Below are 24,444 nucleotides of genomic sequence, written 5' to 3'. Positions count from 1 at the left end.
CTGAGTGTAGCGGTTTACTTCTTCTGTCCTTTGTCGTTCTTCTTTGGGAGTAAGACAGCTTGAATGTTTGGCAAAACACCACCAGCTACAATGGTTACACCGCTCAAAAGTTTGTTTAATTCTTCATCATTACGAACAGCCAATTGTAAATGTCTTGGAATAATCCTAGCTTTTTTGTTGTCTCTTGCTGCGTTACCAGCCAACTCCAATATCTCAGCAGATAAATATTCCAAGACGGCTGCTAAGTAAACTGGTGCTCCAGATCCAATTCGGTTAGCATAGTGCCCTCTACGAAGGAATCTATGCACTCTACCGACTGGAAATTGAAGTCCAGCTCTTGAGGATCTTGTCTTGGCTTTAGCCTTAGCTTTTCCACCTTTTCCACGTCCAGACATAACTGCGATTTGATTTGTAAGTTAATACAAAAACGTACGAATATTTAACGTAAGTGTTAACGAAATAAACTTTACTCGTTTTTTCATCATAAAAATAGGATCGAAATCATGTTTTTTTAACCAATCATAATTAAGTATTAAACAAAAGATTTTTTTTTTAACCAATTAAATTGCGTATCGGCGTTTTCGGATCGAATTCGATCCGATTTTTTTACTTATAAACAAAAAGTTTTGACTTGCAGTTTAATGCTTATTTACAAGTTAAGTAGCAAAAATTTTTAACCATGTCTGACGCAGCAGCTAAAGGAGGAAAACAGGCACCTAAAGTAGCCAAGAAAGGTGAAAAAAGAGCCGGCAAAAAAGGAGGAAAGATTGGTGGAACTGGTGAAAAGAAACGCAAGAGAAAGAGAAAGGAAAGTTATGCTATTTACATCTACAATGTTTTGAAACAAGTTCACCCAGATGTCGGAGTTTCAAGCAAAGCTATGAGCATCATGAACTCATTTGTCAACGACATCTTTGAGCGCATTGCTTCCGAAGCTTCGCGTTTGGCTCTTCAAAACAAAAAGTCGACCATCTCTTCTCGTGAAATTCAAACCGCAGTACGTCTTCTCTTGCCTGGAGAACTTGCAAAACACGCAGTCAGTGAAGGAACAAAAGCCGTCACAAAATACACAAGCAGCAAGTAAACCAACGTCTACCAAACACAAACGGTCTTTTTTAAGACCACACATCTTTAAAAAAACATTTACTTGGCGTCACTACAAGTTAACCGAAGTTAATAAAACTTCTAAATAATGTGCTTAAGAACACTAGCCTACATTTAAAATACTTCCCCATGTGTGTGTGGATTAGCTTCACTTTTCATACGTATTATTAGCCGTACTTGCAGAAAAGACAAGTACATTGATCCATGTTATTGCTTACATTTAACTTAACCCAGCTTTTCACGGAAACACTCCCAGGCAAATTAACCCTACAAAGTATTTCTAAATTTTTTTTGTGTCATATATGACATAGTATCGTATAGCAATAAATGTAACTGTGACAAGACTTTACACATTGTGTAATTTGGAAGCGTGCACAAAGTAATGTTTTAAAAGATTTGTGGCTATAAAAATAGCCGTTTTTGTTGAGCAATGACAACGCTTAACCTCCGAATCCGTAAAGAGTTCTTCCTTGACGTTTTAAGGCATAAACAACATCCATAGCGGTAACGGTCTTGCGTTTAGCGTGCTCTGTGTAGGTTACAGCATCACGAATAACATTCTCTAAGAAAACCTTCAGTACACCTCTGGTTTCCTCATAGATAAGGCCAGAGATACGTTTGACACCACCTCGTCGAGCAAGACGCCGAATAGCAGGTTTTGTGATTCCCTGAATGTTATCACGAAGAATTTTTCGGTGACGTTTAGCACCTCCTTTTCCCAATCCTTTACCTCCTTTTCCGCGTCCAGACATATTGATATAGTTGCGTACAGAACGAGTACAAAAACAACGTTTGAGTTAACAGAATTCAGACAGCTTTAAAAAGAGGCCATAAAATTACCTACTGCTCGTGGAAACACCCTAATTAACCAATAGAGTTGCGTCATTACAAAATGTTCCGAACATTTTGTACATTTTTTTAAGTAAAACTGTAGTTTTTTTAAAAATTCGTGGTCTTAATGTTTCAGTAAGGCAATAAATTTGGCATCGTTGGAATTCGCCAAACCTTCTGCTACTTACTAAAAAAAAAAAAAGTCAAAAGCTTTTGTGTATCAGAAGATACAGCCGTTTTCCCGTAGCCAAAAAACACAGATTTTATAAAAATGTTAAAGTAATGAGCGTAATGTCATTATGCAGCCAATCAGAAATTACTTTCTTAGCACCAATCAAATGGTTTGTTTTGAACCTTAGCTGTCAATCAATATGAGAAATAAAACTTTGGCGCGATAGTGCATTTTAGACCGTCTTGTGTATCCGTACTACATCGACTTCTTAAAATATGGCTCGTACAAAGCAAACTGCACGTAAATCTACTGGAGGAAAGGCTCCACGAAAACAACTCGCCACTAAAGCTGCGAGGAAAAGCGCACCAGCTACTGGAGGAGTGAAAAAACCACATCGTTACAGACCTGGTACAGTTGCTCTCAGAGAAATCAGAAGATACCAGAAGTCAACCGAGCTCTTGATCCGCAAGTTGCCTTTCCAGCGTCTTGTGCGAGAAATTGCTCAGGACTTCAAAACAGATCTGCGATTCCAGAGCACAGCCGTTATGGCTCTGCAAGAGGCTTCTGAAGCGTACCTTGTTGGCTTGTTCGAGGATACTAACTTGTGTGCCATTCACGCAAAACGAGTTACAATCATGCCTAAAGACATCCAGTTGGCAAGAAGAATTCGTGGGGAACGTGCCTAAGCATCTTACCAAACAAAAAACGGCTATTTTTATAGCCACACATCCATAAAAAATATTACGGCTAGCTTTTTATATCAAACTTTGTCCTGCTTTCTGTTTAAATTTTATGCTACATAAAAATTTTATGCTACATAAAGTTTGACAATGTTAAAAATATGAAGGGCAAGAAAAGTAAAAGCAAGAAAATAAGAAATTTAAAAACGAAAATACTTAAACTTAGGGAATCTAATCTTAAATTTACTCTTTTTTAACTGTTTAAGTGACTTAAACAAGTTTAACTTTGTACCAAGATAATGTTTTTTTGTAAATGTGTGGCTATAAAAATAGCCGTTTGTTAATGTAATAGCCAGATACACACAAATTATTTTTTTGCGGTCTTCTTTGCTGCCTTTTTGGGAGTCTTTTTGACCTTCTTTGCTGCAGGTTTTTTAGCAACAGGCTTCTTTGTGGGTTTCTTAGCTGCTGGTTTCTTAGCCGAGGCTTTCTTTGTGGCAGGCTTCTTTGCTGCTTTCTTTGGCGTGCTCTTCTTTGCTGGCTTCTTTTTTGGTGTACTTTTCTTTGCAGTAGGCTTCTTTGCCGTTGGCTTTTTTGCTGCGGCCTTTTTCTTAGGTTTTTCTTCTTTTACCTGACCTAGCTTGAATGATCCAGAAGCACCAGTGCCTTTAGTTTGAATCAAATCGCCTGATGTTACTCCTCGTTTAAGAGCCATTTTCAGATGATGATCTGAGTTTTCAGCAACTTTGTAATTTGCATGAATATATTTTGTAATAGCTTGGCGAGATGAACCACCGCGTTCCTTTAGGGTAGCGATAGCAGCCTTGATCATGTCCACATATTTAGGGTGATCAGCTGTCTTCTTTGCAGCAGGTTTCTTCTTGGGTGCGATTTTCTTTGGAGAAGCTGCTTCACTCATTTTTAATGTTTTCTTACAACAATCCAACGATAAACGATGCTTGTTATCACAGTAGAAGTATACTAAACATTACCGTGTAAATGAGATATAATTTAAGACGGTGCGAAGTATGCGGACGTAAAAGTACCACTCCCGGGAATTGATTTGGCGCGAAAACAGAAATGTGTGTTTCTGTACATCGTATAATGTCCGTTTTGGGTGCCGCGACTATGCGAAAGCATGTTAATTTTTATTTGTAGTACGACGCAATAGTCTGCAAGAGAAGCTGCTGGAGTTTGAGGTCTTCAGCATTACATCTAGTCTGTTAATTTGGGCTTCTTCCGCGCTCGTGTTAGGATTTTCATAAAGCGTTCTTTGGTTTGCGTTGCGTATGTCGGCCTACATCATCGACACGGCCTGTTTCCGGCTATTAGGAGCAATTCATATATTGGGCACTGCGTTTCGACTTTTTTATTAGACCACAGTAAAAAAATTCACTCACAGAAGTCCCTTTCTTTCATGGCTACAAACACGAAGAATTCTGTCGTAAGTAAAACGAATGCGCAAGCCAAAATGACGATGGGGCGAAGTCATAAGCATGGCCCTGTGGCCCAATGGATAAGGCATCTGACTACGAATCAGGGGATTCCAGGTTCGACTCCTGGCAGGGTCGCACTGTCGCATTTCGGCTGCATGGTCTACTGTGTAACGCGCGCGCACGTTCTGGCGTAATGCGTTGATAAACGGAATGTACGCAGACATATTGGAAAGTAATATCACGCACTTAGTATCGTCGCCTTTGTTAGCATTCATGTAAGTTACCATCCACTCGCTACAGTCGCTCTCCATCCTACGGCTAAATCAACAGCCGTGATTTTTACTATGTCGCCGTCCATCCGTACGCGGTGACAGTTGTAAGCTTTACAGTAACGTGACATGCTCCACAAGCAGTTACGGTGTGTGGACGATGCCTATCATGGCAACGCTTGTTCTTTATCGCTTCTCGGCCTAATGGCTAAGATCAAGTGTAGTATCTGTTCTTATCAGTTTAATATCTGGTAGGCCATTCTCTGAATGGTCAGTATATTAATCTGATTTTTGGCCTTGGGTCATGGAGGTGGATTCATTCACGCCGTGACCACGGGTTGCCTTGGTGTTGCACTATTACCGATGGCGGCCCACATAAGCAATAAAAGAATAATAGCAGTCCTCTTTCCGACGGCACTCTGCATAGTCTACGGCGGGAACAAAACGCGTACACTGGGGGAGAATACAGCCTATGCCCCGCGACACGGCAGTTTATAACACACTCAAGCCACAAGCATTAACAAACTTTGAAGGGTACCCTCATGCTACGGTGCAGTTCCAACTCATACTTACCTGACGGGGAAGTAAAGACTGATCAATGAGGGTTTTCTTCCAGAGTGAGGCTCTTGCATTGCACTACGCTTGGGCTGACCTCTGCGATTACTGCAAACGTCAGTAACTCGACCGTACAATTTCTGGTAGTGGGGGCCTGCGTCCGCGCTCGCCCCCTCCTTAAGTCAAAATGAATGAGCTTAGAAAAGTTGCGCGGCCAAATGTCGGTGGTGACTTAAACGCTAAGGTAAAACCTCGCTTGGCTGTTACGAAACGTGATTGCGATATAAGTCCTCGGAAGGCGGCGGAATTTTATTTTATTTGCCATTCCGTCAGGGTTATTGGATGATCGGCAATAGATCGAGTTTGTATGCATTTGAAAGCTCTTTTTTCTCGTACTATCACCTGAAAATGTCGTAGGAAAATGTCATAGGAAACACTTTCAACAACCGCCACGTTCCTTAATTGTTATAACAAGAAATATATCACAGCAAATGAAAATGAAAAGCCTACGACACCGGGAGTTCCCAGGCGGTCCCCCATCCAAGTACTATCCCGGCCCGACGATGCTTAACTTCCGTGATCAGACGAGAACGGGTGTGTTCATCGTGGTATGGCCGTAGACATTAGTAGGTGCAAATACGTGCAATTTATTTTGACGTTGTGATCAAATTTTTTTATTTAATTTCTTTGAGTTACTTAGGACAAGGCGTATGCATGGATTATCTATTAGACTTTAAGGTTATAGTTTTGTGAAAAAAACAATGTTTTTTTAAAGATGTGTGGCTATAAAAATAGCCGTTGTTTTCTGAGTGTAGCGGTTTACTTCTTCTGTCCTTTGTCGTTCTTCTTTGGGAGTAAGACAGCTTGAATGTTTGGCAAAACACCACCAGCTGCAATGGTTACACCGCTCAAAAGTTTGTTTAATTCTTCATCATTACGAACAGCCAATTGTAAATGTCTTGGAATAATCCTAGCTTTTTTGTTGTCTCTTGCTGCGTTACCAGCCAACTCCAATATCTCAGCAGATAAATATTCCAAGACGGCTGCTAAGTAAACTGGTGCTCCAGATCCAATTCGGTTAGCATAGTGCCCTCTACGAAGGAATCTATGCACTCTACCGACTGGAAATTGAAGTCCAGCTCTTGAGGATCTTGTCTTGGCTTTAGCCTTAGCTTTTCCACCTTTTCCACGTCCAGACATAACTGCGATTTGATTTGTAAGTTAATACAAAAACGTACGAATATTTAACGTAAGTGTTAACGAAATAAACTTTACTCGTTTTTTCATCATAAAAATAGGATCGAAATCATGTTTTTTTAACCAATCATAATTAAGTATTAAACAAAAGATTTTTTTTTTAACCAATTAAATTGCGTATCGGCGTTTTCGGATCGAATTCGATCCGATTTTTTTACTTATAAACAAAAAGTTTTGACTTGCAGTTTAATGCTTATTTACAAGTTAAGTAGCAAAAATTTTTAACCATGTCTGACGCAGCAGCTAAAGGAGGAAAACAGGCACCTAAAGTAGCCAAGAAAGGTGAAAAAAGAGCCGGCAAAAAAGGAGGAAAGATTGGTGGAACTGGTGAAAAGAAACGCAAGAGAAAGAGAAAGGAAAGTTATGCTATTTACATCTACAATGTTTTGAAACAAGTTCACCCAGATGTCGGAGTTTCAAGCAAAGCTATGAGCATCATGAACTCATTTGTCAACGACATCTTTGAGCGCATTGCTTCCGAAGCTTCGCGTTTGGCTCTTCAAAACAAAAAGTCGACCATCTCTTCTCGTGAAATTCAAACCGCAGTACGTCTTCTCTTGCCTGGAGAACTTGCAAAACACGCAGTCAGTGAAGGAACAAAAGCCGTCACAAAATACACAAGCAGCAAGTAAACCAACGTCTACCAAACACAAACGGTCTTTTTTAAGACCACACATCTTTAAAAAAACATTTACTTGGCGTCACTACAAGTTAACCGAAGTTAATAAAACTTCTAAATAATGTGCTTAAGAACACTAGCCTACATTTAAAATACTTCCCCATGTGTGTGTGGATTAGCTTCACTTTTCATACGTATTATTAGCTGTACTTGCAGAAAAGACAAGTACATTGATCCATGTTATTGCTTACATTTAACTTAACCCAGCTTTTCACGGAAACACTCCCAGGCAAATTAACCCTACAAAGTATTTCTAAATTTTTTTTGTGTCATATATGACATAGTATCGTATAGCAATAAATGTAACTGTGACAAGACTTTACACATTGTGTAATTTGGAAGCGTGCACAAAGTAATGTTTTAAAAGATTTGTGGCTATAAAAATAGCCGTTTTTGTTGAGCAATGACAACGCTTAACCTCCGAATCCGTAAAGAGTTCTTCCTTGACGTTTTAAGGCATAAACAACATCCATAGCGGTAACGGTCTTGCGTTTAGCGTGCTCTGTGTAGGTTACAGCATCACGAATAACATTCTCTAAGAAAACCTTCAGTACACCTCTGGTTTCCTCATAGATAAGGCCAGAGATACGTTTGACACCACCTCGTCGAGCAAGACGCCGAATAGCAGGTTTTGTGATTCCCTGAATGTTATCACGAAGAATTTTTCGGTGACGTTTAGCACCTCCTTTTCCCAATCCTTTACCTCCTTTTCCGCGTCCAGACATATTGATATAGTTGCGTACAGAACGAGTACAAAAACAACGTTTGAGTTAACAGAATTCAGACAGCTTTAAAAAGAGGCCATAAAATTACCTACTGCTCGTGGAAACACCCTAATTAACCAATAGAGTTGCGTCATTACAAAATGTTCCGAACATTTTGTACATTTTTTTAAGTAAAACTGTAGTTTTTTTAAAAATTCGTGGTCTTAATGTTTCAGTAAGGCAATAAATTTGGCATCGTTGGAATTCGCCAAACCTTCTGCTACTTACTAAAAAAAAAAAAAGTCAAAAGCTTTTGTGTATCAGAAGATACAGCCGTTTTCCCGTAGCCAAAAAACACAGATTTTATAAAAATGTTAAAGTAATGAGCGTAATGTCATTATGCAGCCAATCAGAAATTACTTTCTTAGCACCAATCAAATGGTTTGTTTTGAACCTTAGCTGTCAATCAATATGAGAAATAAAACTTTGGCGCGATAGTGCATTTTAGACCGTCTTGTGTATCCGTACTACATCGACTTCTTAAAATATGGCTCGTACAAAGCAAACTGCACGTAAATCTACTGGAGGAAAGGCTCCACGAAAACAACTCGCCACTAAAGCTGCGAGGAAAAGCGCACCAGCTACTGGAGGAGTGAAAAAACCACATCGTTACAGACCTGGTACAGTTGCTCTCAGAGAAATCAGAAGATACCAGAAGTCAACCGAGCTCTTGATCCGCAAGTTGCCTTTCCAGCGTCTTGTGCGAGAAATTGCTCAGGACTTCAAAACAGATCTGCGATTCCAGAGCACAGCCGTTATGGCTCTGCAAGAGGCTTCTGAAGCGTACCTTGTTGGCTTGTTCGAGGATACTAACTTGTGTGCCATTCACGCAAAACGAGTTACAATCATGCCTAAAGACATCCAGTTGGCAAGAAGAATTCGTGGGGAACGTGCCTAAGCATCTTACCAAACAAAAAACGGCTATTTTTATAGCCACACATCCATAAAAAATATTACGGCTAGCTTTTTATATCAAACTTTGTCCTGCTTTCTGTTTAAATTTTATGCTACATAAAAATTTTATGCTACATAAAGTTTGACAATGTTAAAAATATGAAGGGCAAGAAAAGTAAAAGCAAGAAAATAAGAAATTTAAAAACGAAAATACTTAAACTTAGGGAATCTAATCTTAAATTTACTCTTTTTTAACTGTTTAAGTGACTTAAACAAGTTTAACTTTGTACCAAGATAATGTTTTTTTGTAAATGTGTGGCTATAAAAATAGCCGTTTGTTAATGTAATAGCCAGATACACACAAATTATTTTTTTGCGGTCTTCTTTGCTGCCTTTTTGGGAGTCTTTTTGACCTTCTTTGCTGCAGGTTTTTTAGCAACAGGCTTCTTTGTGGGTTTCTTAGCTGCTGGTTTCTTAGCCGAGGCTTTCTTTGTGGCAGGCTTCTTTGCTGCTTTCTTTGGCGTGCTCTTCTTTGCTGGCTTCTTTTTTGGTGTACTTTTCTTTGCAGTAGGCTTCTTTGCCGTTGGCTTTTTTGCTGCGGCCTTTTTCTTAGGTTTTTCTTTTTTTACCTGACCTAGCTTGAATGATCCAGAAGCACCAGTGCCTTTAGTTTGAATCAAATCGCCTGATGTTACTCCTCGTTTAAGAGCCATTTTCAGATGATGATCTGAGTTTTCAGCAACTTTGTAATTTGCATGAATATATTTTGTAATAGCTTGGCGAGATGAACCACCGCGTTCCTTTAGGGTAGCGATAGCAGCCTTGATCATGTCCACATATTTAGGGTGATCAGCTGTCTTCTTTGCAGCAGGTTTCTTCTTGGGTGCGATTTTCTTTGGAGAAGCTGCTTCACTCATTTTTAATGTTTTCTTACAACAATCCAACGATAAACGATGCTTGTTATCACAGTAGAAGTATACTAAACATTACCGTGTAAATGAGATATAATTTAAGACGGTGCGAAGTATGCGGACGTAAAAGTACCACTCCCGGGAATTGATTTGGCGCGAAAACAGAAATGTGTGTTTCTGTACATCGTATAATGTCCGTTTTGGGTGCCGCGACTATGCGAAAGCATGTTAATTTTTATTTGTAGTACGACGCAATAGTCTGCAAGAGAAGCTGCTGGAGTTTGAGGTCTTCAGCATTACATCTAGTCTGTTAATTTGGGCTTCTTCCGCGCTCGTGTTAGGATTTTCATAAAGCGTTCTTTGGTTTGCGTTGCGTATGTCGGCCTACATCATCGACACGGCCTGTTTCCGGCTATTAGGAGCAATTCATATATTGGGCACTGCGTTTCGACTTTTTTATTAGACCACAGTAAAAAAATTCACTCACAGAAGTCCCTTTCTTTCATGGCTACAAACACGAAGAATTCTGTCGTAAGTAAAACGAATGCGCAAGCCAAAATGACGATGGGGCGAAGTCATAAGCATGGCCCTGTGGCCCAATGGATAAGGCATCTGACTACGAATCAGGGGATTCCAGGTTCGACTCCTGGCAGGGTCGCACTGTCGCATTTCGGCTGCATGGTCTACTGTGTAACGCGCGCGCACGTTCTGGCGTAATGCGTTGATAAACGGAATGTACGCAGACATATTGGAAAGTAATATCACGCACTTAGTATCGTCGCCTTTGTTAGCATTCATGTAAGTTACCATCCACTCGCTACAGTCGCTCTCCATCCTACGGCTAAATCAACAGCCGTGATTTTTACTATGTCGCCGTCCATCCGTACGCGGTGACAGTTGTAAGCTTTACAGTAACGTGACATGCTCCACAAGCAGTTACGGTGTGTGGACGATGCCTATCATGGCAACGCTTGTTCTTTATCGCTTCTCGGCCTAATGGCTAAGATCAAGTGTAGTATCTGTTCTTATCAGTTTAATATCTGGTAGGCCATTCTCTGAATGGTCAGTATATTAATCTGATTTTTGGCCTTGGGTCATGGAGGTGGATTCATTCATGCCGTGACCACGGGTTGCCTTGGTGTTGCACTATTACCGATGGCGGCCCACATAAGCAATAAAAGAATAATAGCAGTCCTCTTTCCGACGGCACTCTGCATAGTCTACGGCGGGAACAAAACGCGTACACTGGGGGAGAATACAGCCTATGCCCCGCGACACGGCAGTTTATAACACACTCAAGCCACAAGCATTAACAAACTTTGAAGGGTACCCTCATGCTACGGTGCAGTTCCAACTCATACTTACCTGACGGGGAAGTAAAGACTGATCAATGAGGGTTTTCTTCCAGAGTGAGGCTCTTGCATTGCACTACGCTTGGGCTGACCTCTGCGATTACTGCAAACGTCAGTAACTCGACCGTACAATTTCTGGTAGTGGGGGCCTGCGTCCGCGCTCGCCCCCTCCTTAAGTCAAAATGAATGAGCTTAGAAAAGTTGCGCGGCCAAATGTCGGTGGTGACTTAAACGCTAAGGTAAAACCTCGCTTGGCTGTTACGAAACGTGATTGCGATATAAGTCCTCGGAAGGCGGCGGAATTTTATTTTATTTGCCATTCCGTCAGGGTTATTGGATGATCGGCAATAGATCGAGTTTGTATGCATTTGAAAGCTCTTTTTTCTCGTACTATCACCTGAAAATGTCGTAGGAAAATGTCATAGGAAACACTTTCAACAACCGCCACGTTCCTTAATTGTTATAACAAGAAATATATCACAGCAAATGAAAATGAAAAGCCTACGACACCGGGAGTTCCCAGGCGGTCCCCCATCCAAGTACTATCCCGGCCCGACGATGCTTAACTTCCGTGATCAGACGAGAACGGGTGTGTTCATCGTGGTATGGCCGTAGACATTAGTAGGTGCAAATACGTGCAATTTATTTTGACGTTGTGATCAAATTTTTTTATTTAATTTCTTTGAGTTACTTAGGACAAGGCGTATGCATGGATTATCTATTAGACTTTAAGGTTATAGTTTTGTGAAAAAAACAATGTTTTTTTAAAGATGTGTGGCTATAAAAATAGCCGTTGTTTTCTGAGTGTAGCGGTTTACTTCTTCTGTCCTTTGTCGTTCTTCTTTGGGAGTAAGACAGCTTGAATGTTTGGCAAAACACCACCAGCTGCAATGGTTACACCGCTCAAAAGTTTGTTTAATTCTTCATCATTACGAACAGCCAATTGTAAATGTCTTGGAATAATCCTAGCTTTTTTGTTGTCTCTTGCTGCGTTACCAGCCAACTCCAATATCTCAGCAGATAAATATTCCAAGACGGCTGCTAAGTAAACTGGTGCTCCAGATCCAATTCGGTTAGCATAGTGCCCTCTACGAAGGAATCTATGCACTCTACCGACTGGAAATTGAAGTCCAGCTCTTGAGGATCTTGTCTTGGCTTTAGCCTTAGCTTTTCCACCTTTTCCACGTCCAGACATAACTGCGATTTGATTTGTAAGTTAATACAAAAACGTACGAATATTTAACGTAAGTGTTAACGAAATAAACTTTACTCGTTTTTTCATCATAAAAATAGGATCGAAATCATGTTTTTTTAACCAATCATAATTAAGTATTAAACAAAAGATTTTTTTTTTAACCAATTAAATTGCGTATCGGCGTTTTCGGATCGAATTCGATCCGATTTTTTTACTTATAAACAAAAAGTTTTGACTTGCAGTTTAATGCTTATTTACAAGTTAAGTAGCAAAAATTTTTAACCATGTCTGACGCAGCAGCTAAAGGAGGAAAACAGGCACCTAAAGTAGCCAAGAAAGGTGAAAAAAGAGCCGGCAAAAAAGGAGGAAAGATTGGTGGAACTGGTGAAAAGAAACGCAAGAGAAAGAGAAAGGAAAGTTATGCTATTTACATCTACAATGTTTTGAAACAAGTTCACCCAGATGTCGGAGTTTCAAGCAAAGCTATGAGCATCATGAACTCATTTGTCAACGACATCTTTGAGCGCATTGCTTCCGAAGCTTCGCGTTTGGCTCTTCAAAACAAAAAGTCGACCATCTCTTCTCGTGAAATTCAAACCGCAGTACGTCTTCTCTTGCCTGGAGAACTTGCAAAACACGCAGTCAGTGAAGGAACAAAAGCCGTCACAAAATACACAAGCAGCAAGTAAACCAACGTCTACCAAACACAAACGGTCTTTTTTAAGACCACACATCTTTAAAAAAACATTTACTTGGCGTCACTACAAGTTAACCGAAGTTAATAAAACTTCTAAATAATGTGCTTAAGAACACTAGCCTACATTTAAAATACTTCCCCATGTGTGTGTGGATTAGCTTCACTTTTCATACGTATTATTAGCTGTACTTGCAGAAAAGACAAGTACATTGATCCATGTTATTGCTTACATTTAACTTAACCCAGCTTTTCACGGAAACACTCCCAGGCAAATTAACCCTACAAAGTATTTCTAAATTTTTTTTGTGTCATATATGACATAGTATCGTATAGCAATAAATGTAACTGTGACAAGACTTTACACATTGTGTAATTTGGAAGCGTGCACAAAGTAATGTTTTAAAAGATTTGTGGCTATAAAAGTAGCCGTTTTTGTTGAGCAATGACAACGCTTAACCTCCGAATCCGTAAAGAGTTCTTCCTTGACGTTTTAAGGCATAAACAACATCCATAGCGGTAACGGTCTTGCGTTTAGCGTGCTCTGTGTAGGTTACAGCATCACGAATAACATTCTCTAAGAAAACCTTCAGTACACCTCTGGTTTCCTCATAGATAAGGCCAGAGATACGTTTGACACCACCTCGTCGAGCAAGACGCCGAATAGCAGGTTTTGTGATTCCCTGAATGTTATCACGAAGAATTTTTCGGTGACGTTTAGCACCTCCTTTTCCCAATCCTTTACCTCCTTTTCCGCGTCCAGACATATTGATATAGTTGCGTACAGAACGAGTACAAAAACAACGTTTGAGTTAACAGAATTCAGACAGCTTTAAAAAGAGGCCATAAAATTACCTACTGCTCGTGGAAACACCCTAATTAACCAATAGAGTTGCGTCATTACAAAATGTTCCGAACATTTTGTACATTTTTTTAAGTAAAACTGTAGTTTTTTTAAAAATTCGTGGTCTTAATGTTTCAGTAAGGCAATAAATTTGGCATCGTTGGAATTCGCCAAACCTTCTGCTACTTACTAAAAAAAAAAAAAGTCAAAAGTTTTTGTGTATCAGAAGATACAGCCGTTTTCCCGTAGCCAAAAAACACAGATTTTATAAAAATGTTAAAGTAATGAGCGTAATGTCATTATGCAGCCAATCAGAAATTACTTTCTTAGCACCAATCAAATGGTTTGTTTTGAACCTTAGCTGTCAATCAATATGAGAAATAAAACTTTGGCGCGATAGTGCATTTTAGACCGTCTTGTGTATCCGTACTACATCGACTTCTTAAAATATGGCTCGTACAAAGCAAACTGCACGTAAATCTACTGGAGGAAAGGCTCCACGAAAACAACTCGCCACTAAAGCTGCGAGGAAAAGCGCACCAGCTACTGGAGGAGTGAAAAAACCACATCGTTACAGACCTGGTACAGTTGCTCTCAGAGAAATCAGAAGATACCAGAAGTCAACCGAGCTCTTGATCCGCAAGTTGCCTTTCCAGCGTCTTGTGCGAGAAATTGCTCAGGACTTCAAAACAGATCTGCGATTCCAGAGCACAGCCGTTATGGCTCTGCAAGAGGCTTCTGAAGCGTACCTTGTTGGCTTGTTCGAGGATACTAACTTGTGTGCCATTCACGCAAAACGAGTTACAATCATGCCTAAAGACATCCAGTTGGCAAGAAGAATTCGTGGGGAACGTGCCTAAGCATCTTACCAAACAAAAAACGGCTATTTTTATAGCCACACATCCATAAAAAATATTACGGCTAGCTTTTTATATCAAACTTTGTCCTGCTTTCTGTTTAAATTTTATGCTACATAAAAATTTTATGCTACATAAAGTTTGACAATGTTAAAAATATGAAGGGCAAGAAAAGTAAAAGCAAGAAAATAAGAAATTTAAAAACGAAAATACTTAAACTTAGGGAATCTAATCTTAAATTTACTCTTTTTTAACTGTTTAAGTGACTTAAACAAGTTTAACTTTGTACCAAGATAATGTTTTTTTGTAAATGTGTGGCTATAAAAATAGCCGTTTGTTAATGTAATAGCCAGATACACACAAATTATTTTTTTGCGGTCTTCTTTGCTGCCTTTTTGGGAGTCTTTTTGACCTTCTTTGCTGCAGGTTTTTTAGCAACAGGCTTCTTTGTGGGTTTCTTAGCTGCTGGTTTCTTAGCCGAGGCTTTCTTTGTGGCAGGCTTCTTTGCTGCTTTCTTTGGCGTGCTCTTCTTTGCTGGCTTCTTTTTTGGTGTACTTTTCTTTGCAGTAGGCTTCTTTGCCGTTGGCTTTTTTGCTGCGGCCTTTTTCTTAGGTTTTTCTTTTTTTACCTGACCTAGCTTGAATGATCCAGAAGCACCAGTGCCTTTAGTTTGAATCAAATCGCCTGATGTTACTCCTCGTTTAAGAGCCATTTTCAGATGATGATCTGAGTTTTCAGCAACTTTGTAATTTGCATGAATATATTTTGTAATAGCTTGGCGAGATGAACCACCGCGTTCCTTTAGGGTAGCGATAGCAGCCTTGATCATGTCCACATATTTAGGGTGATCAGCTGTCTTCTTTGCAGCAGGTTTCTTCTTGGGTGCGATTTTCTTTGGAGAAGCTGCTTCACTCATTTTTAATGTTTTCTTACAACAATCCAACGATAAACGATGCTTGTTATCACAGTAGAAGTATACTAAACATTACCGTGTAAATGAGATATAATTTAAGACGGTGCGAAGTATGCGGACGTAAAAGTACCACTCCCGGGAATTGATTTGGCGCGAAAACAGAAATGTGTGTTTCTGTACATCGTATAATGTCCGTTTTGGGTGCCGCGACTATGCGAAAGCATGTTAATTTTTATTTGTAGTACGACGCAATAGTCTGCAAGAGAAGCTGCTGGAGTTTGAGGTCTTCAGCATTACATCTAGTCTGTTAATTTGGGCTTCTTCCGCGCTCGTGTTAGGATTTTCATAAAGCGTTCTTTGGTTTGCGTTGCGTATGTCGGCCTACATCATCGACACGGCCTGTTTCCGGCTATTAGGAGCAATTCATATATTGGGCACTGCGTTTCGACTTTTTTATTAGACCACAGTAAAAAAATTCACTCACAGAAGTCCCTTTCTTTCATGGCTACAAACACGAAGAATTCTGTCGTAAGTAAAACGAATGCGCAAGCCAAAATGACGATGGGGCGAAGTCATAAGCATGGCCCTGTGGCCCAATGGATAAGGCATCTGACTACGAATCAGGGGATTCCAGGTTCGACTCCTGGCAGGGTCGCACTGTCGCATTTCGGCTGCATGGTCTACTGTGTAACGCGCGCGCACGTTCTGGCGTAATGCGTTGATAAACGGAATGTACGCAGACATATTGGAAAGTAATATCACGCACTTAGTATCGTCGCCTTTGTTAGCATTCATGTAAGTTACCATCCACTCGCTACAGTCGCTCTCCATCCTACGGCTAAATCAACAGCCGTGATTTTTACTATGTCGCCGTCCATCCGTACGCGGTGACAGTTGTAAGCTTTACAGTAACGTGACATGCTCCACAAGCAGTTACGGTGTGTGGACGATGCCTATCATGGCAACGCTTGTTCTTTATCGCTTCTCGGCCTAATGGCTAAGATCAAGTGTAGTATCTGTTCTTATCAGTTTAATATCTGGTAGGCCATTCTCTGAATGGTCAGTATATTAATCTGATTTTTGGCCTTGGGTCATGGAGGTGGATTCATTCACGCCGTGACCACGGGTTGCCTTGGTGTTGCACTATTACCGATGGCGGCCCACATAAGCAATAAAAGAATAATAGCAGTCCTCTTTCCGACGGCACTCTGCATAGTCTACGGCGGGAACAAAACGCGTACACTGGGGGAGAATACAGCCTATGCCCCGCGACACGGCAGTTTATAACACACTCAAGCCACAAGCATTAACAAACTTTGAAGGGTACCCTCATGCTACGGTGCAGTTCCAACTCATACTTACCTGACGGGGAAGTAAAGACTGATCAATGAGGGTTTTCTTCCAGAGTGAGGCTCTTGCATTGCACTACGCTTGGGCTGACCTCTGCGATTACTGCAAACGTCAGTAACTCGACCGTACAATTTCTGGTAGTGGGGGCCTGCGTCCGCGCTCGCCCCCTCCTTAAGTCAAAATGAATGAGCTTAGAAAAGTTGCGCGGCCAAATGTCGGTGGTGACTTAAACGCTAAGGTAAAACCTCGCTTGGCTGTTACGAAACGTGATTGCGATATAAGTCCTCGGAAGGCGGCGGAATTTTATTTTATTTGCCATTCCGTCAGGGTTATTGGATGATCGGCAATAGATCGAGTTTGTATGCATTTGAAAGCTCTTTTTTCTCGTACTATCACCTGAAAATGTCGTAGGAAAATGTCATAGGAAACACTTTCAACAACCGCCACGTTCCTTAATTGTTATAACAAGAAATATATCACAGCAAATGAAAATGAAAAGCCTACGACACCGGGAGTTCCCAGGCGGTCCCCCATCCAAGTACTATCCCGGCCCGACGATGCTTAACTTCCGTGATCAGACGAGAACGGGTGTGTTCATCGTGGTATGGCCGTAGACATTAGTAGGTGCAAATACGTGCAATTTATTTTGACGTTGTGATCAAATTTTTTTATTTAATTTCTTTGAGTTACTTAGGACAAGGCGTATGCATGGATTATCTATTAGACTTTAAGGTTATAGTTTTGTGAAAAAAACAATGTTTTTTTAAAGATGTGTGGCTATAAAAATAGCCGTTGTTTTCTGAGTGTAGCGGTTTACTTCTTCTGTCCTTTGTCGTTCTTCTTTGGGAGTAAGACAGCTTGAATGTTTGGCAAAACACCACCAGCTGCAATGGTTACACCGCTCAAAAGTTTGTTTAATTCTTCATCATTACGAACAGCCAATTGTAAATGTCTTGGAATAATCCTAGCTTTTTTGTTGTCTCTTGCTGCGTTACCAGCCAACTCCAATATCTCAGCAGATAAATATTCCAAGACGGCTGCTAAGTAAACTGGTGCTCCAGATCCAATTCGGTTAGCATAGTGCCCTCTACGAAGGAATCTATGCACTCTACCGACTGGAAATTGAAGTCCAGCTCTTGAGGATCTTGTCTTGGCTTTAGCCTTAGCTTTTCCACCTTTTCCACGTCCAGACATAACTGCGATTTGATTTGTAAGTTAATACAAAAACGTACGAATATTTAACGTAAGTGTTAACGAAATAAACTTTACTCGTTTTTTCATCATAAAAATAGGATCGAAATCATGTTTTTTTAACCAATCATAATTAAGTATTAAACAAAAGATTTTTTTTTTAACCAATTAAATTGCGTATCGGCGTTTTCGGATCGAATTCGATCCGATTTTTTTACTTATAAACAAAAAGTTTTGACTTGCAGTTTAATGCTTATTTACAAGTTAAGTAGCAAAAATTTTTAACCATGTCTGACGCAGCAGCTAAAGGAGGAAAACAGGCACCTAAAGTAGCCAAGAAAGGTGAAAAAAGAGCCGGCAAAAAAGGAGGAAAGATTGGTGGAACTGGTGAAAAGAAACGCAAGAGAAAGAGAAAGGAAAGTTATGCTATTTACATCTACAATGTTTTGAAACAAGTTCACCCAGATGTCGGAGTTTCAAGCAAAGCTATGAGCATCATGAACTCATTTGTCAACGACATCTTTGAGCGCATTGCTTCCGAAGCTTCGCGTTTGGCTCTTCAAAACAAAAAGTCGACCATCTCTTCTCGTGAAATTCAAACCGCAGTACGTCTTCTCTTGCCTGGAGAACTTGCAAAACACGCAGTCAGTGAAGGAACAAAAGCCGTCACAAAATACACAAGCAGCAAGTAAACCAACGTCTACCAAACACAAACGGTCTTTTTTAAGACCACACATCTTTAAAAAAACATTTACTTGGCGTCACTACAAGTTAACCGAAGTTAATAAAACTTCTAAATAATGTGCTTAAGAACACTAGCCTACATTTAAAATACTTCCCCATGTGTGTGTGGATTAGCTTCACTTTTCATACGTATTATTAGCTGTACTTGCAGAAAAGACAAGTACATTGATCCATGTTATTGCTTACATTTAACTTAACCCAGCTTTTCACGGAAACACTCCCAGGCAAATTAACCCTACAAAGTATTTCTAAATTTTTTTTGTGTCATATATGACATAGTATCGTATAGCAATAAATGTAACTGTGACAAGACTTTACACATTGTGTAATTTGGAAGCGTGCACAAAGTAATGTTTTAAAAGATTTGTGGCTATAAAAATAGCCGTTTTTGTTGAGCAATGACAACGCTTAACCTCCGAATCCGTAAAGAGTTCTTCCTTGACGTTTTAAGGCATAAACAACATCCATAGCGGTAACGGTCTTGCGTTTAGCGTGCTCTGTGTAGGTTACAGCATCACGAATAACATTCTCTAAGAAAACCTTCAGTACACCTCTGGTTTCCTCATAGATAAGGCCAGAGATACGTTTGACACCACCTCGTCGAGCAAGACGCCGAATAGCAGGTTTTGTGATTCCCTGAATGTTATCACGAAGAATTTTTCGGTGACGTTTAGCACCTCCTTTTCCCAATCCTTTACCTCCTTTTCCGCGTCCAGAAATATTGATATAGTTGCGTACAGAACGAGTACAAAAACAACGTTTGAGTTAACAGAATTCAGACAGCTTTAAAAAGAGGCCATAAAATTACCTACTGCTCGTGGAAACACCCTAATTAACCAATAGAGTTGCGTCATTACAAAATGTTCCGAACATTTTGTACATTTTTTTAAGTAAAACTGTAGTTTTTTTAAAAATTCGTGGTCTTAATGTTTCAGTAAGGCAATAAATTTGGCATCGTTGGAATTCGCCAAACCTTCTGCTACTTACTAAAAAAAAAAAAAGTCAAAAGCTTTTGTGTATCAGAAGATACAGCCGTTTTCCCGTAGCCAAAAAACACAGATTTTATAAAAATGTTAAAGTAATGAGCGTAATGTCATTATGCAGCCAATCAGAAATTACTTTCTTAGCACCAATCAAATGGTTTGTTTTGAACCTTAGCTGTCAATCAATATGAGAAATAAAACTTTGGCGCGATAGTGCATTTTAGACCGTCTTGTGTATCCGTACTACATCGACTTCTTAAAATATGGCTCGTACAAAGCAAACTGCACGTAAATCTACTGGAGGAAAGGCTCCACGAAAACAACTCGCCACTAAAGCTGCGAGGAAAAGCGCACCAGCTACTGGAGGAGTGAAAAAACCACATCGTTACAGACCTGGTACAGTTGCTCTCAGAGAAATCAGAAGATACCAGAAGTCAACCGAGCTCTTGATCCGCAAGTTGCCTTTCCAGCGTCTTGTGCGAGAAATTGCTCAGGACTTCAAAACAGATCTGCGTTTCCAGAGCACAGCCGTTATGGCTCTGCAAGAGGCTTCTGAAGCGTACCTTGTTGGCTTGTTCGAGGATACTAACTTGTGTGCCATTCACGCAAAACGAGTTACAATCATGCCTAAAGACATCCAGTTGGCAAGAAGAATTCGTGGGGAACGTGCCTAAGCATCTTACCAAACAAAAAACGGCTATTTTTATAGCCACACATCCATAAAAAATATTACGGCTAGCTTTTTATATCAAACTTTGTCCTGCTTTCTGTTTAAATTTTATGCTACATAAAAATTTTATGCTACATAAAGTTTGACAATGTTAAAAATATGAAGGGCAAGAAAAGTAAAAGCAAGAAAATAAGAAATTTAAAAACGAAAATACTTAAACTTAGGGAATCTAATCTTAAATTTACTCTTTTTTAACTGTTTAAGTGACTTAAACAAGTTTAACTTTGTACCAAGATAATGTTTTTTTGTAAATGTGTGGCTATAAAAATAGCCGTTTGTTAATGTAATAGCCAGATACACACAAATTATTTTTTTGCGGTCTTCTTTGCTGCCTTTTTGGGAGTCTTTTTGACCTTCTTTGCTGCAGGTTTTTTAGCAACAGGCTTCTTTGTGGGTTTCTTAGCTGCTGGTTTCTTAGCCGAGGCTTTCTTTGTGGCAGGCTTCTTTGCTACTTTCTTTGGCGTGCTCTTCTTTGCTGGCTTCTTTTTTGGTGTACTTTTCTTTGCAGTAGGCTTCTTTGCCGTTGGCTTTTTTGCTGCGGCCTTTTTCTTAGGTTTTTCTTTTTTTACCTGACCTAGCTTGAATGATCCAGAAGCACCAGTGCCTTTAGTTTGAATCAAATCGCCTGATGTTACTCCTCGTTTAAGAGCCATTTTCAGATGATGATCTGAGTTTTCAGCAACTTTGTAATTTGCATGAATATATTTTGTAATAGCTTGGCGAGATGAACCACCGCGTTCCTTTAGGGTAGCGATAGCAGCCTTGATCATGTCCACATATTTAGGGTGATCAGCTGTCTTCTTTGCAGCAGGTTTCTTCTTGGGTGCGATTTTCTTTGGAGAAGCTGCTTCACTCATTTTTAATGTTTTCTTACAACAATCCAACGATAAACGATGCTTGTTATCACAGTAGAAGTATACTAAACATTACCGTGTAAATGAGATATAATTTAAGACGGTGCGAAGTATGCGGACGTAAAAGTACCACTCCCGGGAATTGATTTGGCGCGAAAACAGAAATGTGTGTTTCTGTACATCGTATAATGTCCGTTTTGGGTGCCGCGACTATGCGAAAGCATGTTAATTTTTATTTGTAGTACGACGCAATAGTCTGCAAGAGAAGCTGCTGGAGTTTGAGGTCTTCAGCATTACATCTAGTCTGTTAATTTGGGCTTCTTCCGCGCTCGTGTTAGGATTTTCATAAAGCGTTCTTTGGTTTGCGTTGCGTATGTCGGCCTACATCATCGACACGGCCTGTTTCCGGCTATTAGGAGCAATTCATATATTGGGCACTGCGTTTCGACTTTTTTATTAGACCACAGTAAAAAAATTCACTCACAGAAGTCCCTTTCTTTCATGGCTACAAACACGAAGAATTCTGTCGTAAGTAAAACGAATGCGCAAGCCAAAATGACGATGGGGCGAAGTCATAAGCATGGCCCTGTGGCCCAATGGATAAGGCATCTGACTACGAATCAGGGGATTCCAGGTTCGACTCCTGGCAGGGTCGCACTGTCGCATTTCGGCTGCATGGTCTACTGTGTAACGCGCGCGCACGTTCTGGCGTAATGCGTTGATAAACGGAATGTACGCAGACATATTGGAAAGTAATATCACGCACTTAGTATCGTCGCCTTTGTTAGCATTCATGTAAGTTACCATCCACTCGCTACAGTCGCTCTCCATCCTACGGCTAAATCAACAGCCGTGATTTTTACTATGTCGCCGTCCATCCGTACGCGGTGACAGTTGTAAGCTTTACAGTAACGTGACATGCTCCACAAGCAGTTACGGTGTGTGGACGATGCCTATCATGGCAACGCTTGTTCTTTATCGCTTCTCGGCCTAATGGCTAAGATCAAGTGTAGTATCTGTTCTTATCAGTTTAATATCTGGTAGGCCATTCTCTGAATGGTCAGTATATTAATCTGATTTTTGGCCTTGGGTCATGGAGGTGGATTCATTCACGCCGTGACCACGGGTTGCCTTGGTGTTGCACTATTACCGATGGCGGCCCACATAAGCAATAAAAGAATAATAGCAGTCCTCTTTCCGACGGCACTCTGCATAGTCTACGGCGGGAACAAAACGCGTACACTGGGGGAGAATACAGCCTATGCCCCGCGACACGGCAGTTTATAACACACTCAAGCCACAAGCATTAACAAACTTTGAAGGGTACCCTCATGCTACGGTGCAGTTCCAACTCATACTTACCTGACGGGGAAGTAAAGACTGATCAATGAGGGTTTTCTTCCAGAGTGAGGCTCTTGCATTGCACTACGCTTGGGCTGACCTCTGCGATTACTGCAAACGTCAGTGACTCGACCGTACAATTTCTGGTAGTGGGGGCCTGCGTCCGCGCTCGCCCCCTCCTTAAGTCAAAATGAATGAGCTTAGAAAAGTTGCGCGGCCAAATGTCGGTGGTGACTTAAACGCTAAGGTAAAACCTCGCTTGGCTGTTACGAAACGTGATTGCGATATAAGTCCTCGGAAGGCGGCGGAATTTTATTTTATTTGCCATTCCGTCAGGGTTATTGGATGATCGGCAATAGATCGAGTTTGTATGCATTTGAAAGCTCTTTTTTCTCGTACTATCACCTGAAAATGTCGTAGGAAAATGTCATAGGAAACACTTTCAACAACCGCCACGTTCCTTAATTGTTATAACAAGAAATATATCACAGCAAATGAAAATGAAAAGCCTACGACACCGGGAGTTCCCAGGCGGTCCCCCATCCAAGTACTATCCCGGCCCGACGATGCTTAACTTCCGTGATCAGACGAGAACGGGTGTGTTCATCGTGGTATGGCCGTAGACATTAGTAGGTGCAAATACGTGCAATTTATTTTGACGTTGTGATCAAATTTTTTTATTTAATTTCTTTGAGTTACTTAGGACAAGGCGTATGCATGGATTATCTATTAGACTTTAAGGTTATAGTTTTGTGAAAAAAACAATGTTTTTTTAAAGATGTGTGGCTATAAAAATAGCCGTTGTTTTCTGAGTGTAGCGGTTTACTTCTTCTGTCCTTTGTCGTTCTTCTTTGGGAGTAAGACAGCTTGAATGTTTGGCAAAACACCACCAGCTGCAATGGTTACACCGCTCAAAAGTTTGTTTAATTCTTCATCATTACGAACAGCCAATTGTAAATGTCTTGGAATAATCCTAGCTTTTTTGTTGTCTCTTGCTGCGTTACCAGCCAACTCCAATATCTCAGCAGATAAATATTCCAAGACGGCTGCTAAGTAAACTGGTGCTCCAGATCCAATTCGGTTAGCATAGTGCCCTCTACGAAGGAATCTATGCACTCTACCGACTGGAAATTGAAGTCCAGCTCTTGAGGATCTTGTCTTGGCTTTAGCCTTAGCTTTTCCACCTTTTCCACGTCCAGACATAACTGCGATTTGATTTGTAAGTTAATACAAAAACGTACGAATATTTAACGTAAGTGTTAACGAAATAAACTTTACTCGTTTTTTCATCATAAAAATAGGATCGAAATCATGTTTTTTTAACCAATCATAATTAAGTATTAAACAAAAGATTTTTTTTTTAACCAATTAAATTGCGTATCGGCGTTTTCGGATCGAATTCGATCCGATTTTTTTACTTATAAACAAAAAGTTTTGACTTGCAGTTTAATGCTTATTTACAAGTTAAGTAGCAAAAATTTTTAACCATGTCTGACGCAGCAGCTAAAGGAGGAAAACAGGCACCTAAAGTAGCCAAGAAAGGTGAAAAAAGAGCCGGCAAAAAAGGAGGAAAGATTGGTGGAACTGGTGAAAAGAAACGCAAGAGAAAGAGAAAGGAAAGTTATGCTATTTACATCTACAATGTTTTGAAACAAGTTCACCCAGATGTCGGAGTTTCAAGCAAAGCTATGAGCATCATGAACTCATTTGTCAACGACATCTTTGAGCGCATTGCTTCCGAAGCTTCGCGTTTGGCTCTTCAAAACAAAAAGTCGACCATCTCTTCTCGTGAAATTCAAACCGCAGTACGTCTTCTCTTGCCTGGAGAACTTGCAAAACACGCA

General features: G+C 40.3%; 2 protein-coding genes and 16 non-coding genes across 18 annotated transcripts; 12 read left to right on the top strand and 6 right to left on the bottom strand.

The window, feature by feature from the left end:
- Positions 1-3,054: 3,054 nt before the first annotated feature.
- LOC130658020 (histone H1-delta-like) lies at positions 3,055-3,834 on the bottom strand. The gene has a single exon (XM_057461044.1). It carries the CDS (start codon positions 3,704-3,706, stop codon positions 3,155-3,157), a length of 552 nt encoding a protein of 183 aa, XP_057317027.1. The 5' UTR covers positions 3,707-3,834; the 3' UTR covers positions 3,055-3,154.
- A 451-nt stretch (positions 3,835-4,285) lies between these two features.
- Trnar-acg (transfer RNA arginine (anticodon ACG)) lies at positions 4,286-4,358 on the top strand. Its single transcript has one exon. It is a non-coding gene; the product is annotated as a tRNA-Arg (tRNA).
- A 322-nt stretch (positions 4,359-4,680) lies between these two features.
- On the top strand, positions 4,681-4,872 carry LOC130661070 (U2 spliceosomal RNA). The gene has a single exon (XR_008988266.1). It is a non-coding gene; the product is annotated as a U2 spliceosomal RNA (small nuclear RNA).
- A 185-nt stretch (positions 4,873-5,057) lies between these two features.
- LOC130660022 (U1 spliceosomal RNA) lies at positions 5,058-5,222 on the top strand. The gene has a single exon (XR_008987224.1). It is a non-coding gene; the product is annotated as a U1 spliceosomal RNA (small nuclear RNA).
- A 328-nt stretch (positions 5,223-5,550) lies between these two features.
- Positions 5,551-5,669, bottom strand: LOC130658063 (5S ribosomal RNA). Its single transcript, XR_008985281.1, has one exon. It is a non-coding gene; the product is annotated as a 5S ribosomal RNA (ribosomal RNA).
- Positions 5,670-10,137: 4,468 nt separating this feature from the next.
- Trnar-acg (transfer RNA arginine (anticodon ACG)) lies at positions 10,138-10,210 on the top strand. The gene has a single exon. It is a non-coding gene; the product is annotated as a tRNA-Arg (tRNA).
- A 322-nt stretch (positions 10,211-10,532) lies between these two features.
- Positions 10,533-10,724, top strand: LOC130660490 (U2 spliceosomal RNA). The gene has a single exon (XR_008987687.1). It is a non-coding gene; the product is annotated as a U2 spliceosomal RNA (small nuclear RNA).
- A 185-nt stretch (positions 10,725-10,909) lies between these two features.
- Positions 10,910-11,074, top strand: LOC130660020 (U1 spliceosomal RNA). Its single transcript, XR_008987223.1, has one exon. It is a non-coding gene; the product is annotated as a U1 spliceosomal RNA (small nuclear RNA).
- A 328-nt stretch (positions 11,075-11,402) lies between these two features.
- Positions 11,403-11,521, bottom strand: LOC130658062 (5S ribosomal RNA). Its single transcript, XR_008985280.1, has one exon. It is a non-coding gene; the product is annotated as a 5S ribosomal RNA (ribosomal RNA).
- Positions 11,522-15,989: 4,468 nt separating this feature from the next.
- Positions 15,990-16,062, top strand: Trnar-acg (transfer RNA arginine (anticodon ACG)). Its single transcript has one exon. It is a non-coding gene; the product is annotated as a tRNA-Arg (tRNA).
- Positions 16,063-16,384: 322 nt separating this feature from the next.
- On the top strand, positions 16,385-16,576 carry LOC130661069 (U2 spliceosomal RNA). The gene has a single exon (XR_008988265.1). It is a non-coding gene; the product is annotated as a U2 spliceosomal RNA (small nuclear RNA).
- A 185-nt stretch (positions 16,577-16,761) lies between these two features.
- On the top strand, positions 16,762-16,926 carry LOC130660019 (U1 spliceosomal RNA). The gene has a single exon (XR_008987222.1). It is a non-coding gene; the product is annotated as a U1 spliceosomal RNA (small nuclear RNA).
- A 328-nt stretch (positions 16,927-17,254) lies between these two features.
- On the bottom strand, positions 17,255-17,373 carry LOC130658061 (5S ribosomal RNA). The gene has a single exon (XR_008985279.1). It is a non-coding gene; the product is annotated as a 5S ribosomal RNA (ribosomal RNA).
- A 3,237-nt stretch (positions 17,374-20,610) lies between these two features.
- On the bottom strand, positions 20,611-21,401 carry LOC130656170 (histone H1-delta-like). The gene has a single exon (XM_057458999.1). The coding sequence runs from the start codon at positions 21,260-21,262 to the stop codon at positions 20,711-20,713; it is 552 nt and encodes a 183-aa protein (XP_057314982.1). The 5' UTR covers positions 21,263-21,401; the 3' UTR covers positions 20,611-20,710.
- A 440-nt stretch (positions 21,402-21,841) lies between these two features.
- Positions 21,842-21,914, top strand: Trnar-acg (transfer RNA arginine (anticodon ACG)). Its single transcript has one exon. It is a non-coding gene; the product is annotated as a tRNA-Arg (tRNA).
- A 322-nt stretch (positions 21,915-22,236) lies between these two features.
- Positions 22,237-22,428, top strand: LOC130661068 (U2 spliceosomal RNA). Its single transcript, XR_008988264.1, has one exon. It is a non-coding gene; the product is annotated as a U2 spliceosomal RNA (small nuclear RNA).
- Positions 22,429-22,613: 185 nt separating this feature from the next.
- On the top strand, positions 22,614-22,778 carry LOC130660426 (U1 spliceosomal RNA). The gene has a single exon (XR_008987626.1). It is a non-coding gene; the product is annotated as a U1 spliceosomal RNA (small nuclear RNA).
- A 328-nt stretch (positions 22,779-23,106) lies between these two features.
- On the bottom strand, positions 23,107-23,225 carry LOC130658060 (5S ribosomal RNA). The gene has a single exon (XR_008985278.1). It is a non-coding gene; the product is annotated as a 5S ribosomal RNA (ribosomal RNA).
- Between the last annotated feature and the right edge of the window lie 1,219 nt (positions 23,226-24,444).

This window comes from Hydractinia symbiolongicarpus, chromosome 9, assembly GCF_029227915.1.
Source record: "Hydractinia symbiolongicarpus strain clone_291-10 chromosome 9, HSymV2.1, whole genome shotgun sequence".
NCBI lineage: Eukaryota > Metazoa > Cnidaria > Hydrozoa > Anthoathecata > Hydractiniidae > Hydractinia > Hydractinia symbiolongicarpus.
The sequence above is the reverse complement of the archived record's forward strand: the minus strand, read 5'-3'. Positions and strand labels throughout refer to the sequence as shown.

Bases quoted from the DNA above. Each gene is read 5' to 3' on its own strand.
- LOC130658020 (XM_057461044.1), bottom strand. From the start codon at position 3,706: ATGAGTGAAGCAGCTTCTCCAAAGAAAATCGCACCCAAGAAGAAACCT.
- LOC130656170 (XM_057458999.1), bottom strand. From the start codon at position 21,262: ATGAGTGAAGCAGCTTCTCCAAAGAAAATCGCACCCAAGAAGAAACCT.